A 21,251-nucleotide genomic window follows, 5' to 3' on the forward strand; every position below is an offset into this window, starting at 1 on the left:
TCTGTCTTGGCAGTGATTTCCAGCACTAGGTCATATGGTGGGACTTTTACACGCCAATGCACGCCAATTAAACTAGGTACCTTTGTGCAGTAGAAAAGCTTTCGGGTATCGAGTGACTGCTCTATTCAGCCAGTTCATTTATACAAAGTGTTAGACATTTTAAGACACACATGCATTGCACATACACACACACACATATTGCCTTATTACATCACAATGCTGTTAGGGCAAGGCAGCAGTGCAGTCTCAACATGTCCTGGGGGCAGGGCTATTTTCCACCCAAGCGCTTTTCTATTTTCCTCCTGCAAGTCTGCAAGGAAAAGAGCCGATGTCCGTCTCATCGTGCCTGTCTCACGCACATAATGCCCTTTGTAAACACATCTTTCATGTCCCATGAAAATCTATAGCTGTGGTGTGCGTGGAGCAAGCAGGGAGCCAGTAAAACAATACTTCTGATTGGCATTCTGGAGATCAAATTATGCGGCTGCGGATGCTGATCTAAATCACAGTCTCCTCAATCATATTTATTCCCTATTAAAAAACAGAATGCCGGCATAATGTTCACTGCATCTAGTTTAAAAGAGAGATCTATAGGGGTGCCTGCGAAAATGACCCGGTAATTCACAGGTTTCTGTATCTAGACACAACTACACAAGTTGAACCTGCACCTGCTGTGAATAAGGACACCGTTTCAACATGGTGGCTGTCTTTATGCTGTAGATGTGATTACAGAAAATATTTTCTGCAGGCAAGGATGAAGCGCCCATCATCTGTTGTGATTGTGCCAGACTTTATTCCAGCACTTAGACACACAAATTTTCTCTGTTTAGTATACAAGAGAGAGAGAGAGAGAGAGAGAGAGAGAGAGAGAGAGAGAGAGAGGTGAGAGAGAGTAGGAGAGAGAGAGAGAGAGAGAGAGAGAGACTTGGGTCCTTTCAGGTCCTTTTATTCACTCCCAAGAGTGATTTGACATCCCCCAGATCTGAGGATTAAGAAGCAGCATGAGGGCCTTGGGGCATTCCCTAAGCTGGCTAAATCTGAGAGGCGATATGGCTCCTATTAGATAAGCAAATGTGTGTGTAAATACATAATACATGACCGCCAGAGGACTATGATTGGCTTGTTTTCGTACAAAGAACGGGTTTGAAGAACGAGGCAGTGTCTTGTGGCGCTGGAATGAATACACTGTGAAGTACTTAAGGGTTTCTGTTATTCACAATTTACTGTTTTCTGAGCACCGATTTGTTCAAGGGAAAAATGTGGGCTGGGTGAGAGTGAAAGGCAAAATCACACTTCGGGGTTCAAAGCTTTGTATCGCGCTAATTTCTAAAGCCCTGAGATGTAAATGAACATCCAGGATTGGGTGTCTGTTGTTCGGAGTGGCTTGTTGACACGTGAAGCTTTCCTTGTAATGCAGAATATTTTTGACTCGGGCATCTGTTTCTTGCTGATATATACAAATTTAGAACTCTTACTGCACTAGAAATGATCTGGGCTCCCAGGGTAGGAGATGAGTAATGTGTGTTCACATCAACTGGAGCTCATTTTAATGTGCAACAACAACAAGATGGGGGTTTCTCTACAAACACGTGCCTCCATTACATGGCTTTACTAATCCAACCATGCAAATCCATGTCCAAAATGCGCCTTTTGTGTATAATCCCGACACAATTTCTATGGGATTAGGATTTAGCAAGAAAAAAATGGCTGGTGGAATACACTATGCTATATCAGTCAGTGTGGTGTTTGTTGTTCATTTCCCCCCCTCTATATACATTACATCACATCAAAGAGTTGGCCCTTTAAAAGAGGCAGCCGCGAGAAGTCGACTTCACAGAATATGGAACCAAATTCTTCATGTTGATGTGCTGGTATGTGTGTTGTCGCTGTATATAAAGGATGAGAGATAGTCATCATGTACAAACAGATTAAATGACTTTGTGCCACATCAAAACAATTCATACGACTTCAATCCACCTCTGCACTACCAGACGCAGAAAGATAGACTGCGCACTGTGTATGGTAAGCAGTCATGATATGTTTACCACAACACTGGCCACACTCTCCAAAGATATTATCTTGCCCAGCCACCTACTCAGTCAGCCAGTCAATCAGCCAGCCAGTCAGCACTCTGCAGTGCAGACTCTCTGGAGCACACTGAGTGGTGATTTGGCCAACAGCAATATGACTGGAAGAAAATACAAACGCTCCAATGTATCTGAGCTAAACGGATAGACAGGACCAAGGACAATTTTCTTTTCCCCTGTGCTAAGCCTAAACATGGCTTCCACTGGCAAGAGCCTTAAATTAACTATTTGTTTACTGATTGAGTGACTTTTCATGGTTTACAAATGAATAGTATCAGTAGTTTGACATTTCCGTCATACAGCCTACAGATAGGCCGTGATTTACTAAAGCCTTTCATGGGTGCAAAAACATTTATCATGTGCAAAACCAATGACATAACTCCTGATTGGTCAAGCAAAGCCTTGCACCTATCACAAGTCTTAGTGCTGACTTTGAACATTGCAAAGGGTTTTGTACCCACTAAAGGTTTTAATAAATCTGGGTCATAGATGGTAAAAACGCCTCAAAATACATCCTGTTGCAAATTACAGTTATGCCATTGACGAATGCAATAAGACAAATTACAAAATACTGGTGGCAAGAAATGCATTTAATTAAAATACATTATTTTTTTTGTATTGTGAAAATACAGAATATAACATATTTGAACAGTAAAATGTAAATATTCACAAATATTCATCTCTCTTTGTTTTAAATATTCCTAGTTCAAGGAACTTATTCTCTTTCTCTCTTTTAGCTTTTCCCTGTAAAGTGCCCTCACCTACATATCTGCTCTCTCTCTCTCTCTCTCTCTCTCTCTCTCTCTCTCTCTCTCTCTCTCTCTCTCTCTCTCTCTCTCTCTCTCTCCCGGCTTCCCCTCTCTTCTTTGACTGACTAAATGGACTTTGTTCTCTGGACTAACAAGGCGAACAGCCTGTTTACGACACTCGCGGCACCATTTGGAATGCACAACTGTGATCCACCTGGGGACGTCTCTGGGGGCGGCCATCTTATTTGGATTATGAGCCAGTGAACAGCAAAGAGCTCCTAAATGCAGCACAGACTGAGTCAAATCTAGAGGTTGTAAGCAGTAACAAGGGTTATTGTTTGTTTTCAAGTAGGCTTGTATGGGGAGAGAAGTGTGGGCCTACCAATCTATTCTACACATTTTAATTTTCAAACACTTGCATACTTTCTTAAAGTTACAACACAAATAAATAATGCAATTCATGTCAATTCTCCAAACAGCCTGCTCCAGATATGAGTGTATTCTAGTATATTTTTTGAAGGTAATTACAAAGTGTCTACAACCAAGAGGATTTGCTAAGATAATCTTCCGCTTTTGCTTGAGGCGGCAGAAGACTTTATTTTCAGAGCACAGCAGTTTGTCTCCTGCTGCAGGGGGAATGTCATTTGTTTATTATTTCCCATAAATTTTTTGTGTTATTTTCTGAAAATTCCTCCCCAAACTGAAAACGTTCAAAACTAAACCATTTTCTCTGCGATGAGGGGCCGAGTACATTGTGTGACATAATAAAGCATAAAGGACAGCTTCGTATTGAGGGCCAAGATCTCAGCCCTTTCGGCTGAGATGGAGACAATGGAGCAGTGTGTTCATTTTCATCAATTTCTCACAGATTAATAATAATAATAACGATTATGTGATACTTAATTAATCCCTGCAGGGACGTTCTCTTTTCACTTGCTCCCCTCAGAGCGCAGGGTCAGCTACAGAACAGCAGAGGCGGGAGGGTCAGCGTGTTGCTCAAGGACACTTCAGCAGGGTGGAGGCTGAATTCTTCTAATCTGTCTTTACTGTAACGCTCCGCCTCAGGATTCAGATTCCACACAGATTGTGCGGCGGGGGAAACAGATATCTAGGTACTCTCTTGCTGCAGGCGCAGAGCAAATCATCTGTATCTTTTCCTGATCTCTATCCAGTTTCAAGCTGGAGGCGACCTACAGCTTAAGACATTAGTCATGGAGGAAGGAGGAGTAGCTCACTCACAGCGCTGCAGTACATGCCTATTCTCAACATCTTTCAACAACATGAGGACAATTTAGTGGATCAGTATGACGTTGACAAGAAATGGAGTCTACACAAGAGTGATACGCCAAAGAAAACAGGTTGCGCAGAGGTTCCTTGTCACAACAAGGCTGCTACAAACAGATGTAGTTAAAGACCGAGTTGTCGAGCCTTTCACACCAATACGGCACATGATGCAGATGCAGAGAGACGTGACTGAACGAGTCAATCATCGCGCTCTATGCATCGAATATATCACACCCAAATAAACCAGTAGCAGTCTAATTTACAGCTCCAACTTGAAAAGCCTCCTTAACATCCACCTGCACACAAAATGTCACTTCACAGTGCTTCCGGCTTTGAGGTATGTGGTTTAGATAATATGTTACTGGGGAGGTGGGGGTGGGGTGGGGTGCTCCTTAATGCAAACACTATGCGTCCATAAGGTCTATGTGGCAGTGGGACTTGACCCCACCAGCCCCGACAACAAACACTTGGTGGGATCAAAGGATTGGAACTCACCCTGGGGATCATCTGACCTGAATTCAATTAAACCTTTATAGGCAGACCAGAGGGGAGGCTCCAAGAGGGGAAACACTGTTGTAGATAGCTAACATGTCTGGGAGAGAGAGAGAGGAGAGAGAGAGAGAGAGAGAGAGAGAGAGAGAGAGAGAGAGAGAGAGTGTGTTTGTGTATGTGAGTGTACATGTGTAATGTATTCCTCTCTTTCCTCTCTCTCTCTCTCTCTCTCACACACACACACACACACACACACAGAGAGAGAGAGAGAGCGAGAGAGAACCCATAGCTCTGGTTTACTCAGCCTGTGGGCAAATGTGACTTTAATGAGCCAGTGCTGAATGGACATTAGGCAGAGATTCTCACGCCGGATCACTGGCTTGGTTTGAGCTTAACTGCACTCCAGCATTTTTTGGCAACTACCTCACAGCATGATTTCATGTTTAATTGTTGACCACATGTTCAAGAAATTGAACAGGACATTTGCTTCTTTGATGGTAAGGTGCATTCACTGATCACTGTTAAAACTAATTGATGAGGTAAGAAAAAAAAAAAAAAAAGAACACAAGAGCACATTTAATAAACTGTATGAAAGTGGTTCAAATGCAGTCTCTTTAACATAGGTGGTTGGTTAGTAACAATTTGGCCAGAATAAACCGTGTACTGTGCATGCATGGAATGAGAGTAGAATCCATGACGTCAATACTTCTCAAACTCCACTCGTCAGTTGGAAACATGCTGCCTTCAAGTGCGTCTTGTAGGCTGTGTCTCTGCCTCCAAATGTGGAAGTTGTAGGCATATGACATGTTGCGCATTCAAGTGCTTTTGGTAGGAAATAATGACAAAATAGACCCTGGAACAAAAGTCGTTTTTTTTTTTTGGTGGTTGGTGTTTTATTTTAATAATGATGTGTCATAGAGCAACTTTGTGCTATACAGCAGCAGAAAGAAGAGGAGGAAATAAGCACCAGGGGTGTAATTGATGTTTTAAATAATTTATTAGACAAAGGCTGTTTTATATGCGTGACAAAGCAATCAGTGAAAAACGGAACTTAGGAAAATACTAATTATTTACACAGGAAGCCAAACAATAACATGTTAATAGCCTAATAAAAGACATCACTTTTACCAGCAGTTGTTGATAAGGCGTCTATTCTCTCCGCCCCCTCAATACCACATCTCAGTAACTCGGGTATCATAGAAAATCCTGACTTTCCCAGTCCTGTGCGATGTTGTGTGTCTTCATGTGTGTTCATATCGGAATTGCGATGTTTCCGACATCACCTGAAGGCAGCAACAGTGCAACTGCCGTTGAACCATAGTGGAGGAGAGGAACGAGGCAAGTCATGCACCTCTAATGTATCATACACCATGTCTGATGACAATGTGGCTTTGAACGGATCGGAACGGAGCGCTCTGAACCTGTGAAGAATGTGGAATAATCAGTGACGGATTCTCAGAAAGACTTCTCACACTTGCGAGATGTTCGCAGAAACACATTGCCAGAAATTGGCAGGATTTATTTGAAGGGAACTTTGGAGCAGCAGCGGTCATCCAGCTGGTCTGGTGAGTAAAGTGAAATTATCCCAGAAAACACGGGCTTATAGCCTTGCTCTTAACGCACAGACAGCATTGAAATTCCTCTTAAAAACTTTGAGCGCTTAACTCTAAACATCTTTTAGCACTTTTGAGTAGACGGAACGTTTACATCCGATTTTTGTCAAACAACCAAATGTACAAGTACGCGCGCATACACACGCACGCACGCACGCACGCACGCAGGCACGCACACATACACACACACACACACACAGAGAGAAAGAGAGTACAAGTTGACAAGTTGTAGTCGAGCTGCATGCAGCCCAGGCTTTCTGCAGCGCGCACCAGCTGGAGCTGCAGCCGGGCAACAGCAGTGAGACAGCGCCATCAATCGCATAGCAGCCACACTCCTGTGCCTCTAGTGGGAAGGTACTGTAGGCTTGGTCTGAGAGTCAGTGACGATTTCTCTGTGAGGATAACTGTGTGAGGAGGCGACTGATGGTGGGATCAGTGCCTCCATGGCGAACTGAACACTGCCATCAACCAGCCTAATGTCAAAGTACAGAACCCAGGCCGCGCTAATGGGTCTTTCTAGTTTAAGTTTTAGTTTAGTTTAACCTAACCCCAACCATAACCTAGTCTGTTTATAACAACTTCAGTAAAAAGAAGAAGATTAAGAATAAGAATGATGACTACAGTTGTTATAGCCTGCTTATCAGGATGTCCTAAACTCCGTTTTTATTTGCAGAATAGTTTACCTATCTTTTATTGCTAACATAAAAATGATGATGTAGCCTACTTAAGAGGAAATGGACTATTGGATTAAGGTTAGTCAAATCTGGTCAGGGCTTGCCCTTTGTGAAAATATCCCACGTGCCATAGGCCTGCCCTAAACTAAAGAAGATTAGAAGAGGAGAATATAATGGAGGGCAAAGATCAAAAAACTATTTATATGGAAGCCATATAAAAAAAATCATATCAGGGTGTGCGCTGGTTCCCGATAGTTTGGTGACCAATAATTTATCACATCGATCAAATAATAGGCTGATAAAACCCTGCCGGTCATCAATCATTGATCCACTTATCCCCGGAAATGTAGTCGATATACGGGGGTTTGATAGCTTTGGTGGCAAATGATGTTAGATGTAGACTTTTCCCTACCTTAATACCTTAGTGAAATGACGCCCTTGAAAAAGAAGTACTTGGGGCTATAGGTGAAGAAGGATGAACTATGGATTAAGATTTGCCTAATTTAATTGCGCTTGCCCCGTGTGGGAATATATCAGAGCAATATATAATTTAGCCTAAAGTCGGGTAAAATCAAAGTATCCGGATAGTGGGTTCAGAGTGGAAAGGTTTTATCCTCATGCCAGCGGTAAGTAGATCCGGACGTGCGCAGCGCGGAGAGATACCGGGCAGCTCCAGTGTGGGAGAGAAAGGGAAGCACTGAGGAAAAAGGAGAGAGCTTGGTAGATGGAGTAACGGAGAGGAGTAGTCCACGTATTACCATGCCGAGATTTGGACTCCATAAACTACATGCAAAACCTCCCAATCTACGACATTATTGATAGAAGAGGTATGTGAAGCGTTGTTTTTGTCATCGGTGGGGTTTTTCGGGCAACGGCGAGTAAGCTTCGGCATCTGTGAAACGTGAAAAAAGTTGAGATAGGTCGGCTATTGTGAGCTGCGGTCTGAAAGAAACCAGCCGCCGCTGCTTTCTCTGTCTCTTTGGAGAAGTTTAGCGCCAACAAAACTATGTTATTCTAATAATATCGTGTTTTATGACACTGGAGAGTGGATTGTAGCATGTTTATTTGCCAGTGTTTTATAGCTACATTGTTCTGAACTGGTGTTGGAGAGGAATGGTGTTTTTTTTTAAACAATATCTGCTTAGCGCACGGCTGCCATCGTTCCGTTAAAGTGAATGGATTTAGTTGGGGGATGGGGGTTGGAAATGAAACAGTCTGGAGGCATCTATTTGCCTGAAACGCTTTACTTTTTGCTTTTTGAAAACAAGTCATCGGTTGCAGGTTGCATTGAAATAGTGAAAAGTTTAACTGACGTGTAATCTTTTGGATCTCTATCTAAATATAGGCTACAAGTTTAGTTGCAGTTTAATATTTTACAATGGTCGCGCACCAGCAGATGCATCTTTTGTACCTGCAGGCGATGGTTCCGGATTTGAAGTGATTTGGGCTAGGTTCTGTCACTTATTAACCTCACATAAAGCATTAATACCTAACCTATGACCAGACTGGTCGACACGCCAAAAGTAAATAATGTAACAGCTAGATTTTATATAAAGTAGCCTACTCTTGCACAGACATGGCACCGACTTGCTTTTTGTCTTTGTACAGATAGCTGTGCTACACACACAAAGCTTGAAACGAAGTAAGGCAGCTGTAAACGATAATTTGTCCATTTAAAAAAAAAAAATATATATATATTCCCCCACTAGTTTTACCCTTAATGGTACCTCGTGAAGATCCAAAGGAGCACCGCTTGTGTTTAATTTACCACAGCAGCTTTTTTCTGTTTGTATAACTCCTGCTATTGATCTTAGAAGCCCATTTTAGGTTAATGAAATGGGCAGTCGTTGAAATACGTGTATTAACGTGTTATTAAGATGAGAATTTTTGTCCAAACTGTCCGTATGAATCCTCAGAAAGGGAGGTCTTTAGTGGGAGACTAAACATTTCAGAAGTATGAAATGTATGGCAATTCCATACAGATTTTTTTTAAACACTATGAAATGTGCATGTACACATAAGGACACATTCTTTACTGTTGGATTCATCACTAGGGAAATTAAACCTTTATCTGTTCTCATATTGCCATATTTTTTCTCATTGTGTTATTTCAGCTGATTGGTGTTTTCATGAAGTTGACGTTTGGATAAATAAGGTTCTACTGTTATAAAATGCACATAGTTGGTGTCTGACAATGTGCAGAAGTGGCAGCAGTGCAGGCTTAGATCTAGTCACCTGACCTCTCTACCTTATCTTATTCCCACATGGCAGCGATTTAGCCATTTATCAACCTAACCATCGCTTGTCAAGGCATTTAAAGGAGTCTGGGGGAAGTGCACAGTAAAGAGAGGAATACGGTTTGCAGCATTTATCTCCACAAGTTACCAACTCAGGGGGTGATAATTGCAAATAATTGTCTCAATAGCTTATTTACTCTTTTGTGCTTGATTAGTAGTAATTATTATAGATTATTTTCTCTACCGACCAGGTCGATGAAAATTGCTTTTATACAGGCTAAAGCTTTCTAACACACTGATTTTAACCATATTTTTATTTTGTTTCCAGGTGGTTCTGTGAAGATCACGGTACGATAATGGGGAAACACTTGATTTCACTGCTTGTACTGCTCCTGCAGCTCCTCTGTGGCTGCGCAGGGAACCAAAGGATGGTGAGGGCAGCCTCCATGCAATTCACTCACTCCGTTTACAATGCAACCATATATGAGAACTCTGCTGCTAAGACTTACTTAGAGAGTCATGCCAAGATGGGTATCTATATCACAGACCCGGCCTGGGAGATACGGTACAAAATAGTCTCTGGAGACAATGAGAACCTGTTCAAAGCGGAGGAATACCTGCTGGGAGATTTCAGTTTTTTGCGAATAAGGACCAAAGGAGGCAGCACTGCCATTCTGAACCGGGAGGTTAAAGACCACTACACGCTGACTGTTAAAGCTGTGGAACGAGGCACCAATTTGGAGTGTCGCACCAGGGTTAAGGTGCAGGTACTGGACACCAATGATCTGAGGCCTCTGTTCTCACCGACTTCCTACAGCATCTCTCTGCCAGAGAACACGGTCATACGCACAAGCGTGGCCAAAGTCACGGCAACAGACGCAGACATCGGTACTAATGGAGAATACTACTATAGTTTCAGAGAGTGGACGGACATGTTTGCAGTTCATCCAACAAGTGGAGTGGTGACACTGACTGGCAAACTGGACTATTCTGAGACCAAGCTGTACGAATTGGAGATCCTGGCAGTGGACAGAGGCATGAAGCTGTATGGGAGCAGTGGCTTCAGTAGCATGGCCAAACTTGCAGTTAGGGTGGAACAGGCCAATGAACACGCACCTGTAATCACGGCTGTGACCCTGGCCCCTTCAGATGCCGATCGTGACCCCACCTACGCTATTGTGACAGTGGAAGACAATGACCAGGGACCAAATGGAGAGATAGCATCATTGAGTGTTGTGGCAGGTGACCCCCTTCAGCAGTTCAAGGCTGTGAGAACCAGTCCTGGGAGCAAGGAGTATAAAATCAAAGCGGTCAAAGATGTAGACTGGGACAGCCAGCCTTTCGGATACAACCTCACTTTACAGGCGAAGGACAAAGGAAGCCCCCCTCAATTTTCATCTGCTAAATTGGTCCATGTTACTTCTGCACAGTTTAAAGTGGGCCCTCCTAAATTTGAAAAAGCTGTTTACAGGGTCAATCTCAGTGAATTTGCCCCTCTTCATACACCTGTTGCTATGGTAACAGCTTTGCCCAAGTATCCACAGCTAAAATATGCTTTTAGACACAAGTCTGAAAAGAACAGATTCGCTATTAATCCAGACACTGGCTTAATCACCACAACAGGACACATCAATGCTGATTATGCACCTAGATTTGAGCTGGAAGTTACCACCAGTGACAAAAAGGCAGCAACTAAAGTAATCATAGATGTGATTGATGTGAACAACAATGCACCTGAGTTCCAGCAGACATCCTACAAGGCCAGTGTTGATGAGAATGTACCTGTAGGGACCAGTGTGCTAGCGGTTAAAGCCACTGATCTAGACAGAGGTGAGAATGGCTATGTGACCTACAGCATTACCAATGTGATCCCGCAACCATTTGTCATCGACTACTTCTCTGGTGTCGTCAGTACTGCAGAGGTTCTAGATTATGAGCTCATGCCAAGGATTTACAATCTCAAAGTCAGGGCATCAGATTGGGGATCCCCTTTCCGCAGAGAGGTGGAGGCATCAGTCACCATAACACTAAATAACCTGAATGACAATAAGCCTCTATTTGAAAATGTAGACTGTGAAGTCACTGTGCCAAGAGACCACGGCGTGGGAGAGCAGATAACAACAGTGTCTGCCATAGATGCTGATGAACTGCAGCTAGTACGGTACAATATTAAAGCTGGAAATGATCTTGATCTGTTTGAACTGAACCCAAACTCTGGGGTGCTCTCGCTGAAGCAGACACTGAGTGAGGGAGAGGCAGCCAAAGTGTCCTTTCATAGTTTACAAATCACTGCAAGCGACGGTGAACACGAGACTCAATCAGTGATCATGAATATAACAGTCATCACAGCGCGCAAGCCGGTCCAAGTAAAATGTGTGGACACTGGTGTTGCCACAATGTTGGCAGAAAAGCTGCTTCAGGGCAGCAAGATTCACACACAAACAGAACCAGAGGATAACTTTATGGACATTCACTCAGTCAACCGCTATACTCCTCAGTTTGCAGAATCTTTTCCGAGTATCATTGAGGTTAGAGAGGACCTTCCTGTTGGGGCCCGCATCGTCCATTTAAGTGCCACAGACACAGATAGTGGCTTCAACGGAAAACTAGTGTATGTTATTTCAGGAGGAGACACAGAGAGCCGCTTCATTGTAGAAATGGAAAGTGGTTGGCTTTTGGTTCATTCTCCTCTCGACAGGGAAACAACAGACCATTACACACTCAACGTCACGGTGTATGATCTTGGTATACCACAGAAATCGTCATCACGCCTCTTGGATGTTAAGATCTTAGATGCTAATGATAATAGCCCTCAATTTTTGCAAGATTCATATTCAGTTGAAATAAGTGAGAACACACCCGTAGGAACAGAAATTATCCAGGTGGATTCAACAGAAAAGGACCAAGGGGATAATGGGATCATCAAGTACTCAATTTTGGCGGGCACAGATCATTTTTCGATCAATGAGGAGACTGGTTTGGTGACTGTGACAAAGCCATTGGATCGTGAGGTCCATCCAGTGTATATTTTGAAGATTGCGGCCCGTGACCAGGCAGTGAGTGAGCCGCAGCTAGTGTCCACAGTGTTGCTTAAGATCATCTTGGAGGATGTCAATGATAACCCACCTAAATTTGTTCCCCCCAATTACCGCGTGAGGGTGAGGGAAGACCTTCCTATTGGTACTATAATCATGTGGCTGGAGGCTCATGACCCTGATATTGGACCGTCCAGCCAGGTACGATATAGCCTTATCGATAATGGAGACGGGAATTTTGAAGTTGACAAACTCAGCGGTGCTGTGCGGATTGTGCAAAATCTAGATTATGAGACAAAGCAGGTGTACAATCTTACAGCAAAAGCTAAAGACAAAGGGAAGCCTATGTCTTTGTCATCAACCTGTTTCATTGAAGTGGACGTGGTGGATGTGAATGAGAATCTCCACTGGCCTTTTTTCCCATCATTTGTGGAAAAGGGATTTATAAAAGAGGATGCGCTTGTTGGGACTTCGGTGATGAAAGTAACTGCTGCAGATGACGACAATGGCAGAGACGGGGAGATTCGATATTCCATACGGGATGGATCTGGCCTTGGGATATTCACCATTGATGAGGAGACTGGTGAGTTTCTTCTCATTCGTCTATGTCATTATTATACAGCTATGTGAAGAGTCTTTCTGTTTATCATTAATCTCTAAAGATTCCAAATGGGTCATCAGTTTGAAATAATTAGCATAAGGAAAGTTTTACGCACCTAGAATTTATCACTATTACTATTTACTTTATGTCATTGTGCATGACGGTGAGGTAAGGGAGGCTTCCAGGAGGCGGGTGAGCTTCCTGATTCCAATCATTTTTCTCTTTTGGGAGAATTGATGGCAGGAACAGATGGACCAGCTGTCTCTCAGACCTGCAGTGGACATTCCTAAATAGTTGCTGTGGAACTAAGAGAATTCTGAGTGATTTCACCTCCTCTTTCACCCCAGTCATGCTCTCACTGCATAACTGCAAACTCCTTTTTTGGTTACAATTTGGAAAAATGGACACATTTCTGGCCACATGATATGCTATAAATTCGTTTCACCTAAGGTTGATTTTTTTCTAATTTCATTTTTTAAAAACCATTTAGTCTTTATAACAACACGTTTTGGATCTTCTGCTGATGGCAGGATTTGCTTGCTGGCTCCTTATGATCTTGTAGAAAATGTATTAGCCTAATACTTGCTCAGCTGCCCAGAACCTTTTTAACACCTGTGCCAGAGAGTCAAAATAAGCAGTCTGGAATTCCAACAGTTCCTGCCACAAAAATCTAACGATCACCTGATTTGGATGTTTCGGACCTGGCTTGCTGCCCTCCTTTTTAAACTTAGTAACCACATTCTTGGGTGACTTAATGTGAGTTTTTTTTCCCTTTTTTAAAATTAAATTCTCTTCTGCAGTATACATATTTAATGTCTAAATGAGCCAGTGAAACTTAATGCATAATACATCGTTTTTTCTTGGCATATGTAACCTCAAAGGTTCATATCTGCATAAGAAAGCTGGAAATGTAATTTAGTTCACTGACTTTTATTGGTGTAAAAGTGGTTTATGTCCTAAGTTTAATGTTTATTAAGAATCGGATTGATGTGAATTATTTAAGGAAGTTGACAGGAAGTTTCCTCAGTGAATCTATGGGGAAATTACTTTCTTTCGGCTAGTAAATTTAGCATGAGGGGATGAGCTGTTATGAAGGATCTCTCCTCAAGGACTGTGTCGGCTGTGGTGTGTGTCCAGTCTTCGTTTGCTTGTTCTCTGTGTGGTAGCTGTTGGTTTGTAATAACGTTGCAGAGATGCTGGGGACATTTAAGCTTAAAATTTTTGACTGCCATATGTGTTTCATGCTAGAATTATGACTTTCATTTTGTAAGTTTTTCCCAACTTATTGACTTGACTGTAGTGGTAGTGAACATTTGGAAGTAATAATGCAGGTTTACTGTGGAGTACATCACTTTCTAGTGGATACATGTTTTGAGAGTGTGATGCTGTATTCTTGAAAATATCTTGATGTTGTTCTTTGGGGCTACTTATAATTTGAAATCCTGTATAGGGTACAGATTCAGGGAGCCTGGCTTCATCTTATGACTTAATCCTCAAGGCCTATATTAAGTGATTTATCAGGAGGTGCAATGATGGGTTGGGTTGTGTTATTATGGATCACATCTGAGGTCAGTAGACAACCAAATACAGCTAAGGTGGTAATGCCCCTCCTATGATTTCACTAGATGAAGGGTGTGGTTCGTTAGGGGTGTGAGGTTATCGTATGCATTTAGAATATATGTTGCTAAAAGGAAAATATAAGCATGGGTGTACACCCTGCTATATATTCAGTGGTGTTACAGTGGTGCAGCTGCATGTTGTGACTCTTGACCAAAATGTATTAAAATGGGTTAAAATTAGAAAACAAATGAAAAAGTGGTAGGCTACAAGGAAAAATGCCAGAAGCCACACACCTTCAGTTCTGGAATTTGTTTTTCAGAGTGGCAAGGACTGAGGGAAGACTGCTGAAGTCTGTTCCTGGTTTACGTGACACCTATAATCTTGAGCCCATGCACGTGTGTTTGTCTTTACTATGGAAAGCATTGCATTTGGTGGTTGATTAAATGTCTGGCTGTGCATGAAACTAGAGGCAAAGTGTAGAAACCCTGTTTCTGGTAGAGTAGGTGTTGAGATTTAACAAATCTGAACAAAACATATATTTTATAAAAGAGAAAAAACTTAACTGTATACTAGGGCTGAACAATTAATCGAAATTTTATCGAAATCGCACAGTAGGCCACATATGGCCTACTGCAATTTTAAAATCGCAGGAGGCGCAATATTTGTTAACGGCGAAATGTGTGTCAAAATACCATTTTAAATTAAATATTGTCGTGCTGCAGAGATGTCCTGGCCTACACATCATATTCTACAGACTTAAGAAAACATCTTTGTTTGGTACAGATCCCCGCAAAAATCACACCATAATCATTTTAATACGTTTTTCAATGAAAATGAGAATAATGATGTAAAAATTATCATTCCCTCTAATATCGCAAATTATATCGCAATTGCAATATCAGTCAAAATAATCGCAATTAGATATTTTTTCAAAATCGTTCAGACCTACTGTATACTAGATAGTGTTGCAGGTTACAGCGTAAAATGGCAGGTGAGATTAGTGATCTGTGTCTGAATAGGTAAATGGGTATGCATATCAAAGTGCAGGAATTAAACCAGTAAACGTTCTTTTATATTTTAGATTGTACCAAAAAATAAAAACATTGGAGGCACTTTTGAAGATAACCGAAACTACAAAAATTCCTGCACTTAAGTACTTTTCACCGTTGCACACCTAACTTGCATTACTAACAACAAAGACAACACATTTGAACAAAGATAATGGCCCATCTAGAGGCTACCTAGGGCGAATAATGTGAATAATGTGAGCATCATTTTCTTGTAAAATGTTTGGCAAAAAAAAAAAAAAATCTACCTTGATATGTTTGCCAAACATAAATCATTATTGATAGATTATCAAAATTGTAATCGATTAATAGGGAAGTCCCAAGCCGATCTAAGATCTAAATCAGACCCAACTGATCGGTATCGGCTACTTGACGCCCAAAACTTTTACACAATATCAGCTTTGAAAAGAAAATGTTGAAATGTTTTTGTCTCACAGCAGAAGTGGTATGGCACCACAGGACTATGAGACAAGGAATTATAAAGCTGTGTTTTGTTTTCTTTTGGCTGTTTGTTCCATATGCAAAATATGACCCCTCAGGGTGTCTGAAACTTGTATATAGTTACTAGTAAGTCTTGGCCTACACATCAAAAAAATGAACCTGAGTGAGGTGTGTGAGTGGACTCGGATCAGGCTAATTCTGTCATTTGTCTGTGCTCAGGCACCGCTGTTGGTGTAATTGAGTTATTAAAGGCCCTGACATACTTGGTGGGGGCAAGGTATGCTGCCAACTTGATTGATGTATCCAAGTCACACATAGAATCTAGTTTCTTTATTTGATGAAGGACTTATGGGAAGGGAACAAACAACTGATTTGTTTATTTTCTAAACATTATGGTTCAATTTAAAACTGCTGTACAAGATCACTGTTTACTGAATACCACCCTATTCTCATTTAAGTCAATTTCAAGTAATAGAAACCTTTTATGGAAACCACTTCATGTTCCCTAGATATAGTTCCTTCCTGCTAGAGTCCTAAGGGAGCCATGGCAACTGTTTGCCCAAACACTCTCTCTATTATTAACAGCTCTCTGGCCACTGGCTCAGTGCCATCTTATTTTAAACCTACCCTTGTCCAGCCTCTTCTCCGGCCCCACTTTCTTGCTATGGGACAATTTTTCCAGTTCTCGCTTTTATCTGATCTATTAGAGAAAGTTTACTAACAGTAATTGACTTCATGAACAAAGCTGGTTTCTGCTCATGTCCTCAACGGCAGCTTAATTTTAAAGTATCATGAACGTAATGCTGGGCAGTGCTCTGTTGTACTTGTTGTTGACCCACTGACTCTATTTAGATTTATTATATTAAGACATGGAGTAGAGGTCTTCATAGGTGAGAACAAAAGTTCTCTAACCAAAACATAGGCCTATCTGTGTGGCCTACCTTTAATAACAGATAGACCCTGATATCCCTCGACACAGGAATGATTAGACCCAGACCTGAGCATACTGCTATGTTGAAGTTGTATGTGGAAAAATGCTTGATTTCATACTGTAATTCTATAATGTTGTTTTCAAATTTTCATCAAGGAAAACATTTCTTCTTAACGCTTAAGTTGAGCTCAGAATACATAGGCTACATCAGCAAAAGCAGTTTGTTTCTAAAATGTCAAGCGAACAAGAGAAATGAGGGCTGTTAAGGACAAATTTATAATTTTACTTCTTTGTGTCTTTGCTGTGATGGAGTCAAATTACCATTGCCATAATCTAAGAGCAGGTGACAGCCAATGAGATCCTAATGTTAATTAAGGATTGCTTATTTATGTAGGCTAATGAACAAATCGTCCACTTGTGTTAAAGTTCAGTGGACCACATTCACCATATGGCAGTGTGTCACAAAAACTGAAGTTCTCACCTGCAGAACTGCATATTTTAGTAGAAGAGGAGATGGGAAACTTTTACATGTTTGCACACGTACAGAACCAAACATAAAAATGGTAAAACTGTGTAATCCTTGAATGTGAATTTGGGGCCAGAGTAAGGAGGCGACTGCTGTTGAAAACTGGTTTCCCTGTCCTCAGCTGATTAAGGTCTGTAGGGAAACTGCTGCACCTGCTGGAGGAGGACTTTCTCTATCGTTCTCTAGTCGTTGGCTGTGATGGTAGCACTGACTGTGCAGTGGCTTCAATGAGGTCTCAGAAGGTTGTCAATTGACTGGCATCAGGTATAGATGGGCCAGGTGGTGCTGAGATATGGCCATCGAAGGTTGGTTTCCTTAGTTCCTCGCTGTCGACTAAGGTACTGGTACCTGGGGCTGTGGTACCTGTGGCCACTGGTCTGGACCTCCATGCAGGAAGGTTGGGCCCTGGCTCCAGTGGGTGTTTGTCATCAGTGCAGAGAGTGGCTTCTCTCGCATATCATCTGTGGGGTTGGGTTGCTGGCAGAGTCCATGTAATGCCACGTGTTACCATCAGTGAGGTCCTGTATCTCCGCCACTCAGGTGCCCACAGACACTCGACGGATGGGGAGTGCTTTGGGGCTACTTGTGACCTCGCTGTGAGGCATGACGCTTCAACCTCACTGCTGGGACTCTTGGTTCCAAGATAGGCCACAGAGCCATAACACATGCACATCTCGTTGGCTGGTGGGGGAATCCAGTTTCAAGCTACTGTAGCATCTGTGCAAGGTGAAGTGTTGCAGATCTGAAAGCTTATTCTCCCACTTCCTCCAGATATGTAGCAGGTCCTCAGGTAAGGCTGGGTCGTCCAATCCCTTTTCTTGTCCCACAGAGATAAAGCCACAACTTGGCTGCTGGTGGGGACAGAGAGGATGCGAAAGAGCGTTGCTGCTCAGAAGTTATGGTGGAGTGATGGCCTCCTTTATATGAAATACTCATTTCAGGGCGCAAGCAGCTGAGACAGTGAAGGAGACGACCGCTCTGTGCAGCGTCTGAAGCTCCTGTCTCACTCTCTGGAGCGGTAGATTCTTAGGCTGACCTTCATTGCCCAGCTGGTGGGCTGCTGAGTGGAAGAGGATGATGCATTCCGACCCATCATCCAGGATGGCATATGTCTCCAGAGTCTGGTCTCCATTTCTGACCACCACTTTGCCTTGAGCAGGACCCACGAGCCCTAGGGGGTCTACCAATGTACAAAACCTTCTCTGCTTCATTTAGGACTTGGGTGGCTCTAATTTCAGTGAAACAGAGTTCTTGCTTTTATCTAGCTTCTTGGAGGCCCTCTTGTTGATCTTGTGTAGACTGAGGAGGTGTTGTTACAGGTTTAGCAGCACATTTTAAGATGTGTTTGGTATTATCGCAGTATAGACAAAACTTCTTTGGTGCTTGGTGGACAGCTGGTGCTGTGGGTGCATCTCCTGTAGGTTTGACTTTTGTGCCCTGCAAAACGATAGACGGAGTTCCCTCCGAGAACTGCTGTCAAACCACGATGTATCCTCCTGGACCTGGATTTCATATTCCAACCAGTCTGCCAGTTTCAGGAGAGTGGGAATGGGTACCTGGTGTGCGTGAATAATTGTCAAAAGATGAATGTTAGGTCTTGGGGAAGTTGTGTGATCCACAGTTCTGCTTCACACCACCCTTCATCCCCAGTTATTCTAACATATTCCTAGAGCGCATACACATAGAGCAAAATTTGTAAATGCCTTCACATTTCCACTGATGATGTTGGGCTTGCCCATAAGTTCAGCAATGCGCTGAAGGGCCAACTGGTGTGATTGCCTGTATATCAGTGTATGTATATACTTGACATTTAGCAAATCTTATACATAGTAGGATTTCCAATTATTTTATGCTGTATAATACTGCAAGGTAGAAGAGGAAAAGTGAGATGAGTGCATGTGTAAAAGCGCATTCCAAGAATTCTATTCAGTAAATTCATTCATGACAATTCAGTCATGTTTTTTAAATACCTTATACTTCGTTGCTGTTTATCATGTAGGCCTAACTGCTTAGTTCTTTTTGGTGTATTGCGCACTCAAGTGCTTTTGGGAAAGTGCTTGTAATATGTTATATAATCAAGCACACAAAGGGTAATATGAAATTTTAATAGCGCAAAGGCGTACAAACACCTACTACACTGCTAACAATTGCCATAGTATTCAAGTATTCAACAATTGTCTCAGTACTAAATTTGAGGAGTTTGGAAAGGCAAAGTTTAGCTTTTTTATGAGAGAGCAACACTACTCAGTGATCTGCAGTGAAGAATGTCTATTGCTTAACACAACTATTAAACTTGGCCTAGATCAGTGCCACCAATAATCCAAGGGGTAGGGAGGGATGATGTTTGCTATGGGCTGTGCTTGATATGCTTGATTGATCCATGTGCTTCAAAATGAAGGAAGGATAAAAGTGCACTGCTGGTAGGCCACACTGTTGAGTACAAACGCATATTAATGTTGTCGCTCTGAGTACTCTGAAGGAAATAGCGAATTCAGGCACAAGGATACCAGCAGCTATGCCATTAAATTTTTTTTTCTAAACCACTTTCTGAGACTGCAAACAAGCAACTTGCTTCGAACACTTATTTGTACGCTTGAATTGAAATGATGTAGTATTGAAGGTGACCAGAAGTGTCTATGCAGAGTGTGTTCATTGTAGATGGAACACAGATGCTCATTATATAATGTATGCATTGCCCTTTCTTGTTGGATAATGTATGCATTGCCCTTTCACTTGAAGTTGTTTGCAGCCTGTGCTGTGAAAGAGATCTTTGTGAAGGCAAATGAAACAATTTGATGCATAATGACAAAGCGTGTGTGTTTTCCACCCCCTTAAAAATATGCCTTCTCCTGCTCTATTTTTCCAGTGTCCTCCTATTGAGGTAAGCTGACCCTTAGCGATGAGAGATAAGAAAGGTATGCGGTGAATTGCTTGGGTTCACAGGTTTGAATGAGACGCAGGCTAGTATTGGCTGATGGTCTATTTTCAGGCATCAGACATGATTGACCAAAAGTGAGAACTCTTACCCCTAATTTTTCATTCAATGGCTGTAAGTTTGAGATAAAAGTGGGACTGCAAAGTGGCACATGATTCCAAATAGTCTTTGCTTGAGTGCTGTCGCTGTGGAGACGGGACCAGGAATGTGCAGCGGGCCAAAGTTGATTGTAGGGTGCTAAATGAAAAGCACACGTTCTCCAGTTAAAAGTTTGTTGTTCTCTCAGTCCATTAAATCTTTTTAAAGAAACTTAAATGTGCCTCGTGCAGAGGATGTGCTTCCTTGTGTGTTCATTCTTGTCATGCTAATGCTGGATTTTGGCTAAAGATGGTTCACTTTCATTAGGTCTATGTATTGTACCTCTGTTAAAGTATAGTTATTGATTTTACACCTTTACACCTAGGCCCTAACCTTTCACAGTGAGGCCCAGGAACATCCATGAAGGTTATTTATATTAGCTTATTTCTTTAAAACTAACCCTAACCTTAATCAACCAGAACCATTGTCCTAAACAGCACTGTCAAAATCGTTTTTTTTTTTTTTTGGCACAGCAGCTTTGAGTTTTGGCATCTAGGAGGCATCTCTTTTCTTTAGGCTATAATAGGATATAGTTCTGTCAGCCAAATAGATGAACTATCATTTAACTGAATTCCAGATATAGACTAAATTAGAATAAAAAGAACTCTGAAACATTCCGAATATCAGTCAGTTTGCATTAGTTAATGTTTTGAAAAACCTTCATCATGGACACATCGGAGCATCTTTACCAAGGACTTGTCTTCTCAACTCTGGCAGAGATTTAAGCAATGCTGACATGCTTTTATCCTTTTATTCAAATTTCAGCCACTCTTTCAGGCACTTATGACCAATTTCATACTCTCTGATGCTTGACAAGTGACAGCCTGAACACAAATACAACAAGGCACGATGCATAATTATCTGACACAAAGACCACATGG

General features: G+C 42.0%; 1 protein-coding gene across 4 annotated transcripts in view; it reads left to right on the forward strand.

The window, feature by feature from the left end:
- The first annotated feature begins 7,622 nt into the window (after positions 1-7,622).
- Positions 7,623-21,251, forward strand: part of fat1a (FAT atypical cadherin 1a) — a 75,336-nt gene continuing 61,707 nt past the window's right edge. For all 4 annotated transcript variants that reach the window (XM_078290668.1, XM_078290669.1, XM_078290671.1 and 1 more), the window contains exons 1-2: positions 7,623-7,726; positions 9,465-12,754. In XM_078290668.1, coding sequence (XP_078146794.1) covers positions 9,493-12,754 — 3,262 coding nt within the window. In that variant the 5' untranslated portion in view covers positions 7,623-7,726; positions 9,465-9,492. The remainder of the gene's footprint in view (positions 7,727-9,464; positions 12,755-21,251) is intronic.

Source organism: Centroberyx gerrardi, chromosome 3, assembly GCF_048128805.1.
Source record: "Centroberyx gerrardi isolate f3 chromosome 3, fCenGer3.hap1.cur.20231027, whole genome shotgun sequence".
Taxonomy (NCBI): Eukaryota; Metazoa; Chordata; class Actinopteri; order Beryciformes; family Berycidae; genus Centroberyx; species Centroberyx gerrardi.